Below are 23343 nucleotides of genomic sequence, written 5' to 3' on the forward strand. Positions count from 1 at the left end.
ATGTGTTAATATTGAAAAAGAATAAATGGGATGACCCGAGTAATTATAGGCCCATCCATCTGATGTCGATTTTTGGGCAAGATAATGTAGTATCTGATATGGGAACTCAGTTAAAGGAGTGTGGTATAATTATTGCCAATGTACATTGGTTTATGGCAAATAGATTCTGTCAAACTAACTTGATATCTTTTTGATGAGGTTACAAGTGTGGTTGATAAAGGTAATAGTGCTAATGTAATCTACTTAGACTTCTATAAAGCATTTTACTTGGTACCATATGACATTGGATTCAGAAACAAAAACAATACAAAATTAACATGACCTGTGTTAAATGCATTGAAAACTGGCTAACTGATAAGTCTCAAAATGTAACTGTAAATGGAGAATCAGCACTGAGTAAATGTGTTTCTAGTGGAGTCCTGTAGGGAGGGGTTCTTGGCTCATTGCTGTTTAAAATTTTAATCAGTGACCTGGAAGACAACGTAAAATCATCACTTACTAAGTTTGCAGATGACCCAAAAATTGGGGAATTATTAAATAATGAAGAGGACAGGTCCCTCAGACAGAGCGTTCTGGGTCGTTTGGTGATCAGGGTGAAAACAAACTATACATTTTAATATAGCTGTATGTTAAGCCATATATCAAGGAACAAAGAATGCAGGCCATACTTAAAGGATGGGGAACTTTATCTTGGGATGCAGTGACTGTGGAAAAAGATTTGAGAATCATGGTGAATAATCAGCTGAATGTGAGCTCCCAGTGCAAAGCTGTGGCCAAAAAGGCTAATGCAATCCTTGGATGAAAAAATGGGAATAGGAGTAAAGAGATTATATAATCTGTATTTTTGGCACTGTTGCAGCTACTACTGTAAATACTCTGTCCAGTTCTGGTGTCCACATTTGAGGAAAGATGTTGATAAATTGCAGAGAATTCAGAGAAGAACCTTTAATGGTGATTAAAGGATCAGGGAAACGTGTTTTATAGTGATTCTTGAGGAGCTCAATCTGGTAGTTTAACAAAGAGAGAGTGAAGGGGTGATTTGATCAGTCTGTACATACCTACACAGTGAACGCATTCTGTAATGCAGGGCGCTTCCCTCCAGCAGAGAAATGTATACACGATGCGATGGCTGGAAGTTGAAGCCAGACAATTTCAGATTAGAAATAAAGCATACATTTTTAACATTGAGAATAATTAACAAATGGAACAATTTACCCAAATGGGTTCTCTATCACTAGAGATTTTTAAATCAAGATTGGATTTGTTCTGAAAGATTATGCTCTCGTTCAAACAGGAATTCATTCAGGGAAGTCTCTTGTTTGTGTTAGGTCATAGAATCATAGAAGATTACGGTTGGAAGGGACCTCAGGAGGGCATCTAGTCCAACCCCAACTAAATCATCCCAGCTAGGGCTTTGTCAGGCTTCACCTTAAAAACCTCAAAGGTCAGACTAGATGATCACAGTGATCCTTTCTGGCCTTGTCTATGAATTGTCATCTTCTATCTAACTTTAGGCTATGGGCCACAGTTTTCCACTCTTCCACAGAAAACTCTGCATAACATTTATAAGCTGAGAGCTTTTACAAGCTAGAGACCACAACCTGTCCCTTCTCTGTGTGGACAGAAAGCACATCTTGCGAATAACCTTCCATGTCTTAAGATTACCCCACTCTGGGCAGTAAATCCGTTCTATGTGATACTCCCCACATAACCTCTCTCCCCCCCCCCCCCCCCAAAAAAAAAAAAAAAAAAACCACCACTGAGGCAATGTGTAGCAGTACAAGCCTGACCTCTCCCTATAATCTAACAGGCTGGTAGTGTGAGGTGTATGTTGTTTCCTTCTGCAACAGGGAAGACTTGATGTGTTGACATGGGGCCTGCAGGGCTCTACCACTGGTTACCAAGGGAGGATGGTAGGCAGTTAAGGGGTCAGAGTTCAAGGAAGATTGATCGTGTTTCCAGACTTGCTTAGATATATTATTTTTCAAATGTCAGAAATCTGCTGAGTTCCTTTTGTCTCATATCTCTGTATTTAAACTCCTAGTGAAATGTATGAGTCCAAATTAATTTTATTTCCTTTCTACAGGTGGTGGCGAAAGAAGCCTGGGAGAACCATAGATTAAGAAATGACTCGATCATTGTGGATATTTTTCATGGCCTTTTCAAATCTACCCTCGTCTGTCCCAAATGCTCTAAAGTTTCTGTGACTTTTGACCCTTTCTGTTATTTAACTCTTCCACTGCCATTGAAGAAAGATCGTTCCATGGATGTTTCTCTGGTTTTTGCAGACCCACAGCGTAGACCTACTCAGGTAAAATAAAAGACATTTGTAGGTGTGAGTCATCCCCAAAGACAGTAGCTGCAAACCGGTTCAGGAAAACCTGTCCATTTGAATATTAAGGTTGAGATTTTCAGGCACACAAAGGACTTGGATGCCAAATTCTCACTTAAAAATTTTTGGGACTTGAGCACGCAAAATCCAAAGTGTTTTGGAAAAAATCTGTTTGAGTGACTGGGATGATGGGGGCTGCAGGAAGCTTATTTGCCACTGAGGCAACGAGGGTAGATGTGATAAAATATATTGGAGAGCACAAGCAATGACACATTTGAGGTGCAGTCGCATCCAGCCCTGCCTGCCTCTGGTGCTTTGGGAAGTGCTAGGCTGAAACATCTCTTGAGCGTATAGGGTTCTAAGAGGACCTCTGGAACCCAAGCAGAAATAAGAATTTAGAAAATATCCTGTTTGCGGAAACTCAGGAATGAGTTGACCCCTTTATGTGCCAGCTGTATGGCCAGTTGGGTTTATCTGATCTGGAAATGGGGGTGGACAATTAGGTGGCAAAAATTGCAGATGGTACAAAATTACATAGGTAAGGCTGCAAAAGACTGAGAAGCTTCAGAAGGATCAAAGGAAGTGAAAAGAATGGGCAACGTAATATCAGATGAAATTAAATGTTGACAAAAAAAAGCAATGTGCATTGGCAGCCATAATTTAAACTACTCCTATTTTGCTGTGCTTTTTAAATGAAAAAGACCTAAGCATTATTGTAGACTCAAACCTCTGCTCACTGGTCAGTCAAAAAAGCAAACATAGTTGAGATTTAGATAGAAAGGGATGGAAAATAATTCTGGAAATATTAGATCATTAAGAATCAGTGACACGCATTCATCTGGAATACTGTGTTCACTTCTGGTCACCCATCTCAAAAAAGAGATAACAGAAATAGAACCGATTCAGAGACAGTTAACAAAATTATTAGCGGCCTGGAAACAGTTCTGTATGAGTAGAATTTGAAATGACAGACTATTCAGTTAGAGAGGTGGTTAATAGGAGGAGACCTAATAGAGATATATAAAATAACAAATGGCTGCATAGGGTAAATTAGATGTTTGTTTTTATGCATTCCCAAACGAACAAAGTGGACATTCAATGAAATTGAAAGATGCATTTAAAACTGATAAAAGCCAGTACTTTGTGACACCTAATTAACTTGTGGAATTCATCACCATTGGATAACATTGAGGCCAAAAACTTAGCAGGATTTAGGAAAGGATTAGACAATTTTTATGGGTAATTGGAACAATACACAGATAAAGTCAAAATAAAAATACCGGATATAAATGAACAAGGCAGCCTGTAGGGTCACATGGAATCTTACTGTATGGACCTGTTAAGTAATTAATCACTACAAGGATTCTTGCATCTTTCTCTGAAGCATCTGGTATTAGTCTCTATCTGAGACAGGATACTGGATTAGACAATCCACTGGTGGCAATTCCTGTGTTCCTCTTTGAGAGCTTCTGTTTGTTGTGGAATAACACTCCCTACTGACAAGCTCACAGAGCCCTCTTCAAAACAGTGTCTGGAGCGGGTGTGTACATGCTCTGTGGTTTTCAAACATTCAGCACCCAGTCATAGAAGGGAGTGCACTTCATTTCTTCTGCTGTGTGTCTGACTACTGCTGTGCTGGTGGGCTTAATGCCCTGTTCCATACTTTTCTAGTCGTTACGGTTTAAGCAATATGTCCCTAATGTTTAGTTGAGTTCTCTGGATTCCCTCCGACGCTGAGGCTGTGCTTGGACTGGAACCTTTCCATACATAGACAATTGGTTCATAAGAGCCAGGTTGTAGCAGGAGATAAGACTCCATAGTCCATGTTTGCCATTTGTTCCACAGCTTGGGCCTCCAAATCACCTAGGAAAAATCAACCCATATCCCTTCCCACAGGATCACATTCATCAGAGCTGTTTTGGATACTGCTCCGGGGAAAGCTTTCTTACCAAAGAGACGTTTCCTCAGTATTTTTCAGATTATTACTATGCTGAAGGCAGCTCCAACTGAGATTATTCAGTATTTCTTGAGGTCCATATGATCACTGCAACACTGAATAGTTTCACTGTTATATTAATTTTAATGGAATAAGTGGGCTAAAGGTGTTAACATAACATAGTCAATGTCCAACATTAAATAATGTTAAATGAGGTCTAGGGTTTGGAATACAGAGATCTCTGCCTGTTTAACACCATGGCAAATAGACCCTTTAAAAATCCTTTTTGACCTTTTAATAAAAATACAGAAAAGAAGGAAAACAGTGAAAGCATTTGAAATATAAAGTAGTAAATAAGGCTTTCCTTTTAACATCCCTTGTTCCCTTCTCCTTTTGCTGGAGAGAGGTTAGAGCATAGAGTTTTTAGAAGGGAAAAACCCCTTTGTTTGACAGTCTATTAGATGGACAGTCTCAAAATTCTTTTGTTGATGGACTGCTTTTCAAAGGCAATGTTAATCACAGACCACCAACTGAGAAACTGATTGACCAAAAAAAAAAAAAGAGTCCTGTAGCACTTTAAAGACTAACAAATATAATTTCTGTAGGCATAAGCTTTCGTGAGTTGCAACCCACTTCGTCATATGCTGCAAAAGTACATGTTTATATGAAGTACACATGTCCTGTTAGTAATGCTTTAAGAAAGAGTACTTACAGATATCTGATATGGGTGTGCCTGCTTTTTACTGCAGAGCCTGTCCTTGGTGTGACGGTTGACATATGCAGATGTGCAGTGAGATTATTTTTTTTATTTTTTCATAATATTTTGTGGCCCCCTTGTGCAGTCTCAAAGGACCTCCTGGGATCTGCAAACTCCAGTTTGCGAACCACTGTCTTACTGGCATTAAAGATGGTGGTAACTGTCCTTTTGGGGAAAAGAGAAGAAGTTAGTTGAGAGAGGCTGGAGCTTCTGCTGTTAAGTCAGATCCTGTTTCATCTCAGGTTGTGATTGGGATTCAGCTGGAGCTGGTAGGGATGGTGGTGCCATCTGGGTCCCCCTCTCTGGCCAGAGCTGGTTGGGACATCCCTCAGGATTAGGACAAAGAAGGTTTGGGATCCCAGGAGACAGACAGTGCAAGTGGCAGCCAAGATGGTGATGCTTGCTCTAGTAGTCTGTCTTTTCAATCTGTTTTTCTCTTTCTTCTTTCATACTTTCCCCACAAAATCTTTCTTTTAAGGACCCAGAAAGGGAGTGATGGGTGGAATAGTCCATCCCTTTGTTATTTTGTCCACCAATTAGACCTTGTATCCAACATATACTGATTTTGGCTCATTAACTTCCAGCTCCACATCTCCTGTTTTTAACAATCATTATTTCAACAATGTCCTTGAATCATATCAATTTGGCCTTTTAGTTTTTGATTATTGTTTTGTCTCCCTCTTGTAAATTTTTCCCATCAGCATCTGTTGTTGGAGGTTGTTGTAATGTCTTACAAACTTGTACATACTTTTTACAGGTGAGCTCACATTTGGATAAGTTTGTAGGTCCAATTGTCATTGCATAATTTTTCTCCTTTTTGAATCAGTTCTGCCTAAGATTGGACATGTGTTCATAAACCACAATTACAGACAAAAACATCATTTTCTTTTATATGCTTAAACTAAAGTAGGGAGAAGTACTTAGTTATATTTTAAGGTTTGCTAATTCTTGTTCCGAAATTGGGGTTTGCACATCTTATGTAATTGTGCAATTATGTAATGCAGATCTATAATTTTTGTAATATTTAATTAAACATCTAAAAGGTTTAACAGCTTGAGAACTTACAACTCATTTCATTTGTAGCTAAAACAAAACTTAAAACTGTTGCTGTTTAAATGTTTTTAAGATGTATAAAAATGAACCAGCTCCTACCACTTCTTTGGTATGGGTAAAGATGGAAAAAGCTTCCTGCCTTTTTTGCCACTTACGCAGTTAATGCTGTACATTTACCCAGACCATCTCAGTCAGTACTTATACCTCCCAGTGTTTTCCCACAGATTTTATGCCAGGAGCCGAAGCTAATTCAAATCTTAAACTTAACTTTTATCAGAAGGTTGATTCTTCCCCCCTTCCCTCACCCCCGAAGAAACCCAAATTAATTAGCATTTGGTGTATGCCTCAAGTCAGAGGACTCAAACACCACCCATCTAGTAAACTAAATTCAAGTTTTGTTACCACCTATTAAAAGCAAGAAATCAAAATGAGACAGGTCATATTGCAACACAGTCCAACTTTGTAGTTCACGTTAGGGCTTTTCTATGCTGCGTGGCAAAGCACGTTACAGGCATGTGATTTGTAACGTGCTCTAATGTGTTGTACTCTAATTGCCCCATGTAGACCTTGCTGGTGTGTTCTAAAAGGTTTGCATTAATGTAACTACTAGCTCTCTTGTCCTTCCACCACAGACATAGGGTTTTCCAGTGATATGGCCTGGTCTGTAGCCCTGGCAAGATCTTTTGTGGTGCACAGTTCCTCCAGGAGCTGGCAGACCAACAGATGCTCCATGGTTTGTGTTTAACCACAGTCTCATATGTCGGGGTCATTGGAATAGCCCCTCTTCTGCGTGTTGACTTGACCTGTCAACTCTTGTTTGGACTAGAGGTAACTTAAACATCTTCAGGTTGACTAGTCCTTCTCCGCACCTGTTGGAAGGCATTCAGCATCTTCAGTGTGCATTTTGATGTCCTCGTTGAGTGTTTTGATCTGTGTGTACCACTCTTCCAAATGAGTAGCTGTCAGTGAGGGTTTTTTTAAGCAGTTCCGTTGCCACTAGAAAGCTTTTCTGTTATTCCAGGTGGCTGACTGCCTCAATCTAAATGTATTGTTGCCTCAATATAATTTTTCCATTTTGCTTCTGACTGCTCTCCTGATATGCAGTGAAGTGGTTCTGGCAAGTACATAAAGGCAGTTCTCACTTGTTGGTTTTAGACATTTTGTGATGTAGCAGTCTGTCCTGTCATTCAGGATGGGGTCCAGCTTCTTTGCATGAGCCAATCTTTCCTACACTGGCATACGCATTTGGCCATCAAATAGTAAAGTGCAAGTGAGTGGCTCTTAGTGGGTTGGTTCCCCATTTTGAATTTGCAGATTTTCTGAGTTTGTTCTGGGTGCAAACTTTGATTTGTCTTCTCCACACGTACTTTGAAGGAGAGATGTGATCGCCTGTCTCCCAGGCAGAAAGGATTCCAGCAGCGAGCAAGGGATACCCCATTCCAGGTGATATTGGGTTGTCTACTGACCTCATGATTCTGAAGATGGAAGAGACTCATTTGTGTTTTGACTGGCTTGGCATGCAGTTGGTTGTTGGTGTAATAAATGGAGAACTCAAACAGCACCGACGTTAACATAGCTTCAATGTGGGCGAAATCCTTGGTGTGGGCAGTGACGCATGGATTGTTGGCATAAATAAAATCCCTTGTGCTGAGATGGATGGGTTGATCATTTTGTGTAAATGTTGAGTATTGGTGAGAGTATGCGCCCTTGTCGTAGGCTGTTCTGTTGCCATTGTCTCTGCTTCCTGCATAGTTTGATATATAAATATCGGTTCTCTAATAGCAATTGTATCAATCGTTCAGGGTGGTGATCTTTCGTCATGTTGTATATTTTAGTGAGGAGCCTTCAATAATTCATTGTCATATACTGCTGGTAAACTGACAAACACTGCACCTGTTACCACACCTTTTTCAGAGCTATCTTTGATGTATTGAGTGATGTTCAGCACTTGACCGATAACTGACTTGCCTAGATAGAATCTAGCTTGCTATGTGATTAGATGCTTTTCAGTGAGTGGTGATAGGTGTTTTAGGATGAGATGCTCGTACAGTTTAAGATGACACAAACCTGAAGTTCTTCGATTTCTGTTGCATCCTTCCCCAGCTTTGAGAGTGCCACAACATGTGTTCATTGCCAGATCTTGGGTACTTTGTATGTGGTTGAGCATGTTTTAAACAACTTGAATAACCATTTTTTTTATTGCTAGTCCAGAGTGTTTTATATGGTCATAAATGTCATCTAGACTGTCGGTTTTGCCATTCTGGAGCTTAATTTGGTCGTTGCATACTGTGCTCTAAAATTTTAAGTCTCCTGGCTCTTCTTGCCACTTAAGCCATATCTTGGGCTGTTTGTTCAGTGCCCGGCCGATATCTAGGAGTTGTTGTGTGACCTTGTCTGCAGTAATGTCGTAGTGTTGCTCTGCCTTCCTTGGGTGATTAAGCTTCCAGATGGTCATCCATGCTTCTTACTGCTGTAGGGCATGTCCATGCTCTCAGTGAGATTCTGTTCTGAATTCTATTTTTCCTACTTCAGTACAGAGACAAATTCTTCACCAGCGGTGATAGTACCCTCAGTGAATGGGTCTGCATGGAACTTCTGCTTGTATTTTGCGTACTGATTTGATAATTTGGATGTTGGTCCTGGCATATAATTTGTTCTCCAGCATTGTGGAATATGCTTCTTCGAGACAGTGCACGTCGCACTGACAAACTGGTCATAATTTTCTGGTATTGGTTCAGTATTTCTTACAATGGCATCTAGGTCATTGGAGAAGATCTTCCATTTCACTTTCTTAAAAGGAAAGTAGCACCAGAATGGTGCTGAGTTCAGCATTATGGCTGCACTGATCTGGATGGTGATGGGTTGGTGCTGTGAATGTGGAATTGGGCCCAAACCAAGTTTGTTATATGGGCCATTATGTGGTTGCTGACAAATGCCAGGTCAGAGTTGTAGCCCCATTTCCATCAGCTGCTGTTGAAAGAACTGGCGAGTTTAGGATTGTGAATTAAGCTCAGGTGGTGTGCATTTGCCCACGATTCAACTAGTTCACCATTTTCATCAGTTACGCTATAGCCCCATTTGACATTGTGATGGTTAAAGTCACCTGTGATCATCCACTTTTTGTCATGTTCAAGGTTATGTGGGCTAGTGAACTTGGATTGTTGCATGGCAGTTTATAGATAGACATGGTGGAAATGCCACCGGTGTCTACAGTCGGACTTCAGTGTCATTATTATCAATCGTTGATGTGTTGATCAGGTTAGACAAAAATGGCACAGCCATATTGCTTGTGTGGTCTTCAAATGGCCAAATTCATCCCAGATATCCAGTGGTGATGATTAATCCCTCTATATCTCTCCTGGAGGCATAACACCTGGCAATTATAGTCTGGGCACATTTTAGCTAGAAGGTCTTGTTTGACACCCGAGAGCCCTTTAACATTTGCTGATATTATTGTCAGTGCCTGCCCTGATGAATGAACTGTGGCAACCTTCAGGTATGGTTATGCAGGTACGGTTACGCTGATGACTGTGTTGCTCTGCAGGCCTAGACACAGTATATTCAAGGACTATAGTAGTAGGTGTTCAGCAGGATTCCCAGATTCAGAGAAGCTGGCAGGGACCACTGTGTGACACTCTTGTATCTATGTCCAGTGCATGCTGTCACTAGGTAAGATGTAGCATCTTGTTTCAGTGCTCAGTTTGGGAGGGCAGTGTTAGGGTCCCTAATTCATTAAAATGCCTCATCCCACATTCCATATGGGCAGTGCTGCTCATTGCTTCCCTGGTTGGGAATGCTCAGAAGCCCTCAAAGAAGAAAGGCAGCTCATTAGTAACTGTTCTTCGAGCATTGCCTTTACCCATTCACAATACCTTTGTTTTCCCTTTTACATCGGAGTTCTCCATGTAAATGGGTCTCTGCAGTTCAGAAGCAGGAATGAAGGGGATTGGGCTAGTGTGCTCCCTTACAGAACATTTGGGACCAGGAAAGGGTGGGCATTTCCTGACCACACTGCTTTTGAAGTGGGTTCTGAAGCTTGATGCTGGGTGGGAGGGGCCTTAAGTGCCACAAGTGTGGCTGCTGGCACAGAGGAGGCTCTTGAGTGACAGTTTCTGGTAAGTGACTTTCCTTTGTTACGTCACCAGCATGGTGTATGTTGACTTGTCCCTTGGAGCAGGCATCAGGAAATGGGCAGGGGACAAGCTGTTGGATGAGCTGAATAAAATTTTTTTGTACAGAAAACCCACTTCATATGGTGGCTGGGGAGAGACACTCACTGGCAGAAAGCCATGGTGGGCTGCAGGACCTGATGCTGGTAGGCTTTGGTAGTGTTTGGCTCCAGAGGGGTTAGTTCATGCTTGGAGATCCTACCAGTCCTGGGATGAGGAAGATGGAGACTGCTGGAAAGCCTTGAGCGGAAGTGGAGGGAGAGTTTGATTCCGTGAATTAGTCTTAACTTGTCCCTTCTAGTGTTCAGAAAATATTTATTCCTCTCTGCAAGGTATTCCCAGTGGCCACAGGAAATCTGCTTTTAGCTAATACCCAGGTGATGTCCTTATCGGAGCTACATAGTTTTGGAGTAATGATTTCGAGGAAGACACACTGGTTAACTCCAATTTACACTGGGTGGATTTCTGCTATATCTCATCTGACCATAGCTTCCTCCTTTCCTGGTGCTTGGTTTAGGTGCAGAAGGTCAAAATCTGCTGGGGGAGTTTCTCTAGGACAGTACCGTTTGCAGTGTTAATTGCAAGATTCAGTGACTGGACATGGAAGCAATTCAGTCTCCCCATAAGGCACAGATTTTTTTTTAACAGTAAGGATATTTAGCCATTAGAACAGCTTTTTAGTGTGGTGAATTGTTCCATCGCTTTAAATCAATATTGGCTATCTTTCTAAAAGACTAGTTCCACCTCAAGTTATTGGGCTGGACAGAAGAATTGCTGGGTTAAATTCTGTTATCTGTGCTGTAGCTGTCTAAGACAGCCAAGTGTGACTGGAAACCCTATTCTCAATAGCATTCTCTGCCTTTATGGTGTCAGGACAAACTAATGGTCAGCTTCCATTTGCTAACATTCTGCTCCATGCTTAGATTTATTTTGCCTACTGTAAACTTAATACTCTTCTTGTTTCCAGTATCGGGTAGTTGTGCCAATGATGGGGGCTGTATCTGACCTGTGTGAAGCTCTCTCCAAACTCTCCAGGATCCCTGCAGAAAATGTAAGGCCAAGCGCGCACAATAAATTTGCTAATAAATGTGTTCTTTCTTTTTCAAGTATTTTATTATTTGAAAAACTTTGAAATGGGCAATAAGCAAAGAGGAGCAAAATAGTAACAAAGCTTTAACCAGCTGGACTGATACATCAGTCCTTGCTTGTCTGAATTCTAAACTGAAAGCCATGACCGAGGCAGGCCCTGTTCACTTTGACACCTTCGTTACAGTAATGGCAGTAATAATGGTTTTTAAAAGCGGAGTGAGGGAAAGAACAGAGAAATTACTGCCACCACCATTTCAACTCCTCCTCTTTGGGGTTATCTATTCCTTTGAAACTTCCTTAGTAGCAATATATGAATGGTTTTATTGCCCATTAAAATCTGAGGCTTGAAGCCTGTGATTGGTGGAAAGTTCTCTGGAATCCCTTGTATATATAACTTGTTACCTCATGTCAGTTCAGAAGATCAGCTGAGTTCCTTTTCTAGTTGTAAGTGTTCATTTATCTCTGGCTGACATCCCAGCCTGTTGGGCCTTGATGCACTGGGATGTATGATATCATTTCCACAGGACAATGGTCACTGGGGCTAACTTGAAGCCAATGGGAGCTGCAGACACTCATTCCCTCTGAAAAATCAGGCCCAATTGATATTCCCTGCCTCATTGGTCTGATAAGGCTCAGTTAATAGTATGTCTGATCAGCCATCAGGTGTCACTAGAGAGGCTCCATCAACACTTGGGTGATGCGTACATTAAAAATATCTGAGAAAGGAAAATTAAGGAACTGTTTCTAGAGTTGTAAATTATTTTAGCGTGTCTAACAGTCTCCAACTTTGCTCTTTTAGATGGTGGTGACAGATGTTTATAATCACCGATTCCACAAAATTTTCCAAATGGATGAAGGTTTAAGTCATATCATGCCAAAAGACAACATCTTTGTGTGAGTAACCAGCTCGTTGGAAAGTGCAATGTTAAGAAGACTGTTCTGTGAAATGAGATTTTTGGCTTCTTTCCATAAAAGCTGAAATGTTTTCCAACCCCCAGCCTGCCTGTAGGTTATCCTTCATGTAGCTTCTGCTTTTTGGCCCTATTCCTTTAACTAGGTGTTAGCTGGGCAGTCTAGGGGCACCTCTCATGCATGTAGATGTGCTTTATTTCCAGTAGTGCACACACAGTGGGCTAAGTACTTTCCTAACATAAGGAAAGTCAAGGTCCCTATTCTGAGGCGCTCTTAAGTCTGAGTGATTATTTTCTAGTCATTTTGTGCATATGTTCTATAATTTATAGGGATGCTGCCAACTTCTTTTGATCTTCTGTTATTTATCTGTATTGCTGTAGTGCCTAGAGGCTTGAACAGAGTTTGGGGTTCCAGTGTGCTGGGTGCTGTACATACACATTGTAAGAGACGGTCCCTGCCCAAGGAAGGTTACAGTCTACATAGACAAAGAGTGGGAAAAAAGAAGCATTATTATCCCCATTTTATAGATGAGGAATTGAGGCAGAGAGAGAGAGAGAGACTTACCCAAGGTCACATAGGAAGTGTGAGACGGACTTGGGAAGTAAGCCTACAGTCCTTGAGGCTGGATCCAATTCCTTAACCGCAAAACTATTCTTCCTCTCTGTCTAAACACGTGTTCTAGTCTGAGGTTTTGTTTTAGAAAGCTGTTTTGTTGCGTTTGGTGTGAAGTCGTGTTCGTTTGGTGTGAAGCAGCTGATACCTGTCATTCAGGGATGATTGCGCTTGTGCTGTCCTGTCACTCTAGTTGCTGTGGCAGTGTCGCTGAGCAGTAATACCAGAGTTTCCGAAAAGCTCTCAGTATCTCGTTCATTTCCTGCAGCTGTTATTGTGGACTTGGTCATTGTGGGACAAGTTATAATAATTTGGAAGAGCATTTGGATTCTGTGTAGTCTGTTCCCTGTGTTTGAAGTGTTGTGGGGTAGAAAGGGTGTCTTAAATTGTTCAATGCCAAGTAATATAATCGCCCAAATTACTAAAATGTGTAGTGTAGAGAAACAAGAAATAGTAGGCCAAATCTTAATAATTATGTCTCAATACCAACTCAGGGATATCACTCCCACTGACTGTTTTAGTCACACAGGGTCCTTTTTATGCCTTATGGCAATGATTCTCAGCCTGTGGACCACAGGTTATGACTAAAGGGTCCACAAAAGACGAGTTTGAAAACTCTCTGAACAGAATTCAACTGTATATACAGACAATAGGTTTCCAAAGAGGTCTGCACCTCCATTTGAAATTTCCAAAAGGAGCGTCAAATGGAAGAGAGGTTGAAAATCACTACCTTAGGGGACACCACGATTGAAGACAAGCAAAACAATTGCAGTTATTGACTATTACTATTTCCTTATTAAAGAAAGGAAAATAAAAACAAAACAATAAGCAGCAGTTATTTCAGTAACATTTGCTTCTGTATGACTCTGTGGAGAGCTTGTAATTGAGATTACACGTTTGACAGTGGGTCTGCACTTGGATGGGACACTTTTATCTAGGTAAACTACAACCAAGGTGCATTATTCTCAAAATCAGTATGGAGTCCTCTCTATGGATCATAGGTAACTGAAAAAGTTTATACATGGCAAAGGACTTTTGTCTAAGGGTAAGTGGGTTCTGTCTGGTTTATTATGGATAAGCTAAACTGTTTATAAATGGGCAAAGTGAGTAATCTTAACTAATTGTTGTATGGAGTAATGTTGTAGCCATGTCAGTCCCAGAATATTAGAGACAAGGTGGGTGAAGTAATATCTGTTATTGAACCAACTTCATGTTTAAGGGACCATTCACCATGAATGGTCCCTTAAAATATATGCTAACTATTTACAGTAAACTGTCTGTTCGACCTTGTATTTAGCCATGACATCTGAGTACCTTTCCCAGCCCTGAGGAAGAGCTCTGTGTGCTCGAAAGCTTGTCTTATTGAACCAACTTCTGTTGGTGAGAGAAAGATATTACCTCACCCACCGTCTCTCTCTAATCTTAACTAAGTCCTGTGGCAGGAGGGAGTATTTAAATCAGTTACTTAAAAGAAGCCATTCTAAGAGTGGTCTTGTGATAAGCTGTTAATGAGTATTTGGAATCTTAAATGCTATGCTGCTGCTTCAAGTAGTATCCCTATGGGTGCTCCAGTTCAGATGTGCATGGGCCTCTCAAGCCCTTGACTGGAGATGTTTCTATCAACAGTGGTTTTTTTGCCCTGCGCATGCATTCTCCGTATCCTTGTGCCATACACCAAGGCTCTATAGGATTGCATGAGCCAACTGCCTTCAGTTACTTCTCAACTGCTGTCACCTGAGATAGCGTGTCTGCCTTGAGTGTGCCTTGGCTATTCTCTTGTATAGTTTACCTATAGTTTTTGGTTTAGGATTAGTTAATGTGGTTAGTTGTTAGATATAAGTAGTGAAGGATTGACTTTTCTTATCTCCCTCCCATTCCTCCAGGGAGCCTTATTCTCCTCGCTGGGCATGCCTGTCTGGCCAGATTTCAGACCTTGCCTTTCTTGTCAAGAGGCTATGTCATTTAGTGGCAGCCACTTCAAGTGTGTCTGTTTCTTGGGAGAGTCCAATGTCTCCTAGAAGTGCAATTTCTGCCTGGCCTTCAAATCCAGGGCAAGGAAGAACAGGGAGATTAAACTGAGACTGGTGATGAGAGTGCGCTCCCTTCAATCCACTTCTGAGTCAGATCAGGAGACCTCTACAGTACGCCTGTATCCAGGCAACTCCAGCACCTCTTCAACATCCGCACAGAAGGGGAAGGCAATGGAGGCCTCAGGGAAAGCTTCGAAGAGGAGGATCTTAGACTTTCATCATACAAAGCTAGCTCCTAAAAGTTCCTGATTCCCTGCTGGATCTACGGTCTTGGAAGCCTCGACATCTTGGCTTGGTACCATAGAGGTGAAAAACCCCTTCGGTTCCGGAGGAGCCAGAAAGTCCCAGAGCTCTAAAGAGAAAAAGGGGCTCAGAAAGGGCCTTGGTACCATCTATGAGACAAGAAGGGCAAGGATAAGCACTCCAGACCTGGAATCGTCTGATACAGCACACCACTGGTACCTACCCAGTAGGCATTCTCAATACCAGGCAAACCATCGCACCAGACACCATGAGCCCCTGTGATGGTACACTCCCATTCAGTGGTACCATCTACTTTGGCCACATAGGTACTGGTCCCCTATTTGGTACCGCAAGAATTCATGTACTCTAGGGACTTGTCTGTCATAGATGAACTGGAATCTGCCCTGCTCATGTGACTTGGTACCTAGGCCTTGATCCCCAGATTACCATCAGCCTCCAGTACCACAGGACTCTCCACTCTTTTCTGCTGGTGCCTTTCCCCTACCCCCATTGAGAGGATATTGAGGAGCATAAGGGAGCCTTCCAGTCAGTCTCTATCTCTGTGTGGGGTCTCTTTTATGTATCTGTGTAGGAACCTGTTTTTGACATTTACAGGGAAGATCCTCATGCATGGAAACAAGGATGGTAGGGTCCCTAGGCTGCGCATTGCCAGCAATTTGCCAGACCACTGGGTCCGTCACATAGGGAGGCAAGAGTTGTCCAATTGTCTCCTTTCCAGCATGAGGAGATATTTGAAGAGCAGGAGGCTTGAGTGGATAAAGAGAACACTCCTCAAACTCCTATTTCATCCTCATTTCCAGATGAAGAGGTTATGCCTCCACCATGTTCCATGGCCAATGATTTCTGGCAGTTCCAGAAACTCATAAAGAGAGTAGCTGACGCTTCTGAAATACCATTCAAAGAGGTCAAGGACTCGCAACACATACAGCTAGACATCCTACAGTCATCAATGCCCACCATTAAGGAGGTGCTCCTGGACACAGCTAAGCCTGTGTGGCAAACACCAGTTACCATTCCACCAACTTGTAAAGGGCAAGTTATGATAGCAAAATATGATTTCCTGAATTATGCCAAATTTGCAGACTTTAAAACAGGACTTCCTGAGGAAGATGGGGCCCAGTTCCAAACCCTTCTTAATGAAGGCAGGCTGTTGGCCAAGACATCACTTTAAGTGGCCGTAGACACAGATGCAGCTGCCTGTAGAACCATCACTACAACTGTAGTCAAGAGGCGTGAGTTGTGGTTGCAATCTTTTGGGTTCTCCAGGATGGTTCAGAATACCATCAAAGACCTTCCCTTTCATGAGTCTTACCTCTTTAATGAGAAGACCAATGAGTCTTGACACACCTGAAAAGACTCTAGAACAGCTCTCCGCTCCCTGGGCATTTATACCCTGGCCCTGAAGAGGAAACATCACAAGCAACCGTATAGGCCCAAACAATCTTCTCAGGTGTTCTGTCATCAATGCCCATATGAACCCGCATGTAAGAAGATAAATCGTGGCTTCTGCCTCCACAACCTCACCCCCATAGACTTCATAGGAGCAATCCTAGACTCGACTCCAGCATGAGCCCATCTTCCCACAGAGTATTCCACCTCATGAGTGACTGAATAAAACAGGTCCCCCTCAGACCTTCAACCACAGTCAAGTCTTGCCTTTTCCTCCTTGATCACCTGGCCTCATGCACCCTCATTATGCCATTTACCAGGCTCCATCTCACTGCCTAAAAACCTGGCTTCAGTGTGTCTACTCTCTTTGGCATGGATGTTAACATTTTCTGGTAACATTCCAGCCAAACATTCCAGGCCTTGCTCATCTGGTGGCCAAAGCTGGAGAAAGTTTGGGTGGGAATTCCTTTCCTCACACCTATACCTAAGGTAACTGTAATCACAGATGCTGCTCTATTAGGTTGTGGAGCTCATATAAATAATCACACCACACAAGGTGCTTGGACCACTTGGGAGATGTATCAACTTATTTGAATTAAGGGCAGTCTTGTCAGGCCTGCAATGCATTCCTCCCACTCATTTGATCCCGGCATATCCAAGTAATGTTGCACAAAATAACAACTGTCTTCTACTTACACAAGCAGGGTGGAACAAGATCCCTCCTCATGTATTTAGAGGCAGTCGACCTCTGGAACTGGTCTATCAGATGCCATATAACCATACTGGCAGTATGCCTGCCAGGCATGCAGATCTCCCTAGCAGATAGCCTCAGCAGACATTTTTCAACGGACCACAAATGGGAGATTCATGATTCCGTTCTCAACAAGATCTTCAGCCAAGGAGGAACATCCATCCTGCAATCTCTTTGCCTCGCAAGGAAACTGAAAATTTTTCCCTGTACTGCTCTAGAGCGGCTTTATGTTGAGTCTCAAAGGGTGACACCCTTCCGTTACCCTGGACGGGACCTCCTCATGTCTTTCCTTCCATCCCTTCCCTTATACCACGAGTCCTATGAAAGATCCATCATGACAGGGCTCAGGACATTCTCATTGAGCCCAACTGGGCAAGGCAGTGCTGGTTCTTGGACCTCCTGAAGATTTCAACTTGTTTGCCCATCAACATCCAACCATTTCCAGATTTGCTGATGCAGTACAATCAAGCATCCCAACCCAGGGCCACTACAACTCAAGCCCTGGTATTTGAATGGACATCAGATGTAGAGCAGTCATGTTCAGTAGTGGTTCAATCCATCATCAACCATAGCAGGAAGGATTCTCCCAGGAAATGTTATTCAGCCAAATGGAAGCATCTCTCCTCTTGCTCACCTCCAGAGTCTACTGGGATCACTGCTATCCTCGATTACCTGGATCTTTCTGTCCATTCCCTGCAGGGCCATCTGGCAGCAATCAGCACTTCTCATCCTCCTATCGTGGACCATACAATCGTCATTCATCCTACAATGACGAGATTCTTGAAAGGACTTATTAGACCTTTTCCACCAATGGAGTAGCCAGCGCCTCAGTGGACCTCAACCTTGTTCTTCATTTCTCATCAAACCATTAGCCATCCACCTGCTCTATGTCAGATCACTTGATGAAAGTTGCCTTCCTAGTCACTATCAAATCAGCCAGAAGGCTGACTGATCTGGGACCATTCATGGCAGATCAGCCATATACCATCTTACACAGAGAGAAGGTCTCTCTTTTTGCTTCCATCCCAAATTCACCCTAAAGTAATTTGGGAGTTTCATATGAATCAAACTGTCCACTTACTGGTATTTTTTCCAAAACTCCATCCCCTGATGAGGAGAGGAGACTCACTTCCTAGATCTCCAGTGGGCACAGGCTGTTCATCTACAGAGAACAAAAACAATTAGAAAGGAACCTAGACTTTTTATTTCCATAGCAGTGATTGGGAGATCAAGCTCTGTCTGCACAGAGATTCTAAATGGATCTCGGGCTATATCATCCTTTGTTACCAACCAGCTCATATCCCCAACCCACCCAGCAGGATTAAAAGACCATTCCACCAGAGTGCAAGCAACCTCTAGGGCAGTGGTTCCTAAACTGTGAGGCGTGCATCCCCTAGGGGGGCATGGATGAACGTCTGGGAGGGCATGGGGGGAAGGCCATGTCAGCTCCCATGAAGGGGCAGAGAGAGATCTCCACCCACCCTGCTCTTCCCCCAGTTGTGCTCTGACCCTGCCTCTGCTCCTGGTCCCCTGCCCTGGCCATGGCCCTGCTCCTAGCTGCAGCTCAGCCGCCGGTCCCCACTCTTGGCTCCCAGTCCTGTTCCCATTCAGGAGGAGAGGGAAGAGGCAGACACATTCTATTTCTGGTAAGGGGGGATGCGAGAGGAAAAGTTTGGGGACCACTGCTGTAGGGCATCTTTGCGAGACATACCATTACTACCTATGTATGGGGCAGCTAGTTGGAGCTCTTTACGCAACTTCACAAGACACTACGCTTTGGTCCAGTCTTCTAATACAGATACCGCTGTGGGGACAGCAGTATTACAGACAGCCGTAACATTTGCATCCTCTCACACACTGACTGTTGCTTTCTAGTCGCCCATGTGTGGAATACACACAAGGACCATCACTCAAAGAAGAAATGAAGGTTACTTACCTGTAACTGGAGGTTCTTTGGGATGTGTGGTCCCGTCTGCATTCCACTAGCCATCCTCCATCCCTCTGCTGTGGATCATAGCCAGATTCATGGTAAGGAAGAACAAAGAGAGTCCTGTAGCACTTTAAAGACTAACAAATTTCTGCAGGCATAAGCTTTCGTGGGCTTATGCCTGCAGAAATTTGTTAGTCTTTAAAGTGCTACAGGTCTCTCTTTGTTTTTGCTGTATACAGACTAACATGGCTACCCCTCTGGAACTTTTCACCATGGTAAGGAAGGGAACTTGAGAGACATCAGTCTGCCCTGCCCTTCATGCTCTTGGGTTGGAGCAAGAGGAGAACAATGGCACATGTGTGAACCAATGGACACTGCTTACTGAAAATTTCCAGACTCAGGCACATGATGTGCATGAAATACAGATAGGGACAACATATATTGTAGAACCTTCCATTACAAGTAATTAACCTCCATTTTTTAAACATTGTATTCCATGGTCTGTAATTGGACCTGAAGGTGAGCAAGAAGGAGGTGTTCTTCTTGAAGCTTTTTGTGCCTGTCACTTATTGGAAGAAAGTTTTCCTTGGAATTTGTTTAATTAGCCCGGACACTTCATTTAATAAAACAATCAGTTAAAGACATAGGTAAGCTATTGATCTCCAAGCATCTTGTATATGGAGAACATGGTAAATATCTCCTAAAATTCAGTAAAGGCAAAGGTGGGTTTGTAATAAACTAATATTATAATGGATTACAATTTTATTAAGAACCTCTTTTGCACCAATATTGAGGCCTGTGCTTTAGCATGCAGGGTAGAGGGTGGAACAAGCCTACCACTTTGGGAGTTACATTGGATCACAAATTGAGAGGGGGGAGAAAGGGGACAAAGGAGGCTTTTGATATCTCTGACATCTTTGCCTGATGGATTTTGGGTTGTCTCAAATGAATCCAGAAGTACTGGTGGCTTTAATGGACTGTAAAAGGAATTTTTAAGATTTTCAAGGTCTGAAATGCAGCCTGCACTATAACTCTGTTTTTGGGTTAAAAGGAAAGTGCTTTCTGGTATTAAAATGATGAATAAATAACTAGAAATCTTTTCAGAGCATCTAAAATGTACAATAAAGTTTGGCTAATTGACATTTTGCTAATCTGTACATTTCATAAGTCACTCTTGTATACCAATGGTCTGGCCTTACTATCCAGCAAAAATTCAGTGGCAAACTTCATTGTGTTTGCAAAATATACCCCATAATACTGGCTACTATCTTTTGAAGAAATTGAAGTTAAACTACGTTCATTGACTAAACAAAGTATGTTTTGAGTTGCTCTATACTTGCTTTGTTGTTTGCTTATTCACTTGTTTGCAGTAGGTCTTCCAGCCATTATTTAGAATGAATCAGTCCAAGATTTTCAATAATAGGTGCCTAAAGTTAGGCCTCTAAATCCTTATTTAAACCCCTAAAAAAATGGTCTGACTTGCAAAAATGCCAGCCACCCAGGATTTCCCATTGAATTCAATGGTTGGGTGGTATAATTCTCAAGAAAGTCTCGAGTCCTTCAGGCTTCATTAATCTGTGACCACTGGAACTTTGTTGGCATGGAGAGGGGGAGAGATTGGCTCTAATCTCAGCCTGAAGGAGGTATAATCTTCACACAGCTCTGACTCTAGTCTCCTGCCGCAGATCAAATCTATTATTTAAATTGGGAGCCCTTCAGTGAAGGGACAATACTTTCATGGCCTCTGGAAATTGCTTAATGCATTATGGGCACTGCCAGAAACAAAAGATATTTAATGTTACTAAATGTGTCTATGAATATCTGAGAACACCAGGAATAATCACAGGACTGTTGTGGTGGCTCTGAGACCCCAGGCAACCCTGTAAGAATCATCCTCCTGAAGATTGAAATCAAGGAACCCCACCAATGCATTTGTGTGTTACCCAAAATTCATTTCTCAAGTGATATACAGAGCTAGGAGCCTTAGAAAACCTGACCTGGCAGCTTTCTTTTCTTCTTCTCAGTACTGCTTCATGAAGTGGTTCAAAAAAGTGAACATTTTCCCTCCTAAATGATCAGTTCTTTGTAACATCCATCCAGCATTGTTTTGATGAGAGACTCAATAAAGCATGTTAAGTTAGGCCTGCAGATAGAACAGTATTGTTGGTGGGCTTGACTTTTATGGTTCTGGAGTTATGAATTCAAATAAATATTAATTTAACAACCAGTACGCTTCAGTTTGCAAATTGAAGGAAGGATCTATGTCCTATGACACCTTGTACCCCAAGTAACACCCTGTAACCCTATATTCACCCCTTATATATGGTGGTGATCTATTTTGTACAAAGCATGCCTTGTTGAGGGATCATATGAGAAGTCATAATTTGCTGAACATCATTGTCGTGTGAAATTTGTGCATTAACATATGGAGATAAGAAATTTTGCTATATATCTGTAACTGAAACATATGGAGAATCTGGGAAATGCCCACAGACTAGATCCCTAGAGGTAACAGAGGACAAATTGGAGAAAGTCCAGAAAAGAGCAACAAAAATTATTAAAGGTCTTGAAAACAGAATCATAGAATATTAGAGTTGGACCTCAGGAGGTATCTAGTTCAACCCCCTGCTCAAAGCAGGAGTAACCTCAGCTAAATCATCCCAGCCAGGGCTTTTTCAATGACCTATGAGGGAAGATTGGAAAAAATTGAGTTTGTTTAGTCTGGAGAAGAGAAGACTGAGGGAAGACATAAGTTTTCAAGTACATATAAAGTTGTTACAAGGAGGAGGGAGAAATATTGTTCTTGTTGACCTCTGAGGATAGAACAAGAAGGAATGGGCTTGAATTGCAGCAAGGATAGTTTAGGTTGAACAATAGGAAAAAGCTTCCTAACTGTCAAAATAGTTAAGCACTGGAATAAATTGCCTAGGGAGGTTGTGGAATTTCTGTCACTGGAGATTTTTAAGAGCAGGTTAGACCAACACCTGTCAGGGTTGGTCTAGATCAGAGGTCCCCAAACTGTGGGGCATACAAGGGGATATGGAGGAACATTGGGGGGAGTGTAGCGGGGCCTGGTGCAGCCCCCAAGGGGGACGGGGAGGTAGCGCCGCCCTGCCTCCAGCCTCGGCCTCACTCATGGCCTGGGCGCAATTCACTTTCCATCCCTATTCCCTGCTGTGGCCCCAGCCTTGGCCCCTACTCCCAGTCCAGCCATGACTCTAACCTGATTGTCCTCCCAGCCTGGCTCCCAGGGAGTGCAGATGGGTAAGGGGGGCGCAGTGCAAAAAGTTTGGGGACCACTGGTCTAAATAATATTTAGTCCTGCCTTGAGTGAAGGGGACTGGGACTAAAAGACCTCTCGAGGTCCTTTCCAGTCCTATGATTTTGTGATTCTATGACTGTAAACAAAAGCCTTGCATGTCATCCTCCAAACAGCACATACACAGAAGGTATAAGAGAGAAATTTGCAGTTCACCTGAGATACACTTTGAATCTCACGTACACCACAGACTGAATGTCTGCACCGCAGCAGGAGGGTACTGCAGCCCTGGCTCGGCGCCAGCCCTGGTCCACAGCACCCAGCCCCGCAGCTGTGGCGCCCAACCATGGTCCCTAGTCTCTGTCCCTGGTGCCTGGCCGTGGCTGGTTGGCTCCTAGCCTGGTCCCCCCACCACAGTCTCTGGTCTGGCCCCAGCTCTCAGGACCAGAGATGTACATTATGAATTCTCACACCTTAACTGAAGTGTTGGGGATGTTGAACCTTTAACGAAAGCATCTCTTCTCCCAAGACTTCCTTTGGAGTTGAAATTAAATAGGCATTCACAAAAACAAACTAGAATTTTGGACAGATGGACTTGAATATCTTATATTTTATAAAAGCAACTTCTAGCTTAAAACAAAACCAAATCCAACCTTGCAGTCTCCTGTATCCACCATAAAGCAGAAAGAAGGTGCAAGTGCCGTGTTTTCCTTGCAGGTCATTTTTACGAGAGGAGGGGGAGAGTGGCATTGAAATTCTCTGAAAGTAGCTTCTTTCACGGGTCTCCCTACTTATCCCTTTCCCCCTTGTCACAATAGGTTTGAATATCTAGTTGAATCAGTTACTGTACTATTGATTAA

The 23343-nt window shown here is 42.6% G+C and overlaps 1 protein-coding gene across 3 annotated transcripts in view; it reads left to right on the top strand.

The window, feature by feature from the left end:
* Positions 1-23343, top strand: part of USP4 (ubiquitin specific peptidase 4) — an 85136-nt gene that overhangs the window by 39894 nt on the left and 21899 nt on the right. For all 3 annotated transcript variants that reach the window (XR_010922166.1, XM_067561258.1, XM_067561259.1), the window contains 3 exons: positions 2087-2311; positions 11215-11298; positions 12136-12230. Coding sequence is in view for 2 of the 3 variants with exons in the window: in XM_067561258.1 (XP_067417359.1) it covers positions 2087-2311; positions 11215-11298; positions 12136-12230 (404 nt within the window). In the remaining variant the exon portion in view is untranslated. The remainder of the gene's footprint in view (positions 1-2086; positions 2312-11214; positions 11299-12135; positions 12231-23343) is intronic.

The sequence above is a fragment of the Emydura macquarii genome, unplaced genomic scaffold (genome assembly GCF_026122565.2).
Source record: "Emydura macquarii macquarii isolate MOO-44397 ecotype Brisbane River unplaced genomic scaffold, CSIRO-AGI_Emac_v2 contig_2369, whole genome shotgun sequence".
NCBI classification, from domain to species: domain Eukaryota; kingdom Metazoa; phylum Chordata; order Testudines; family Chelidae; genus Emydura; species Emydura macquarii.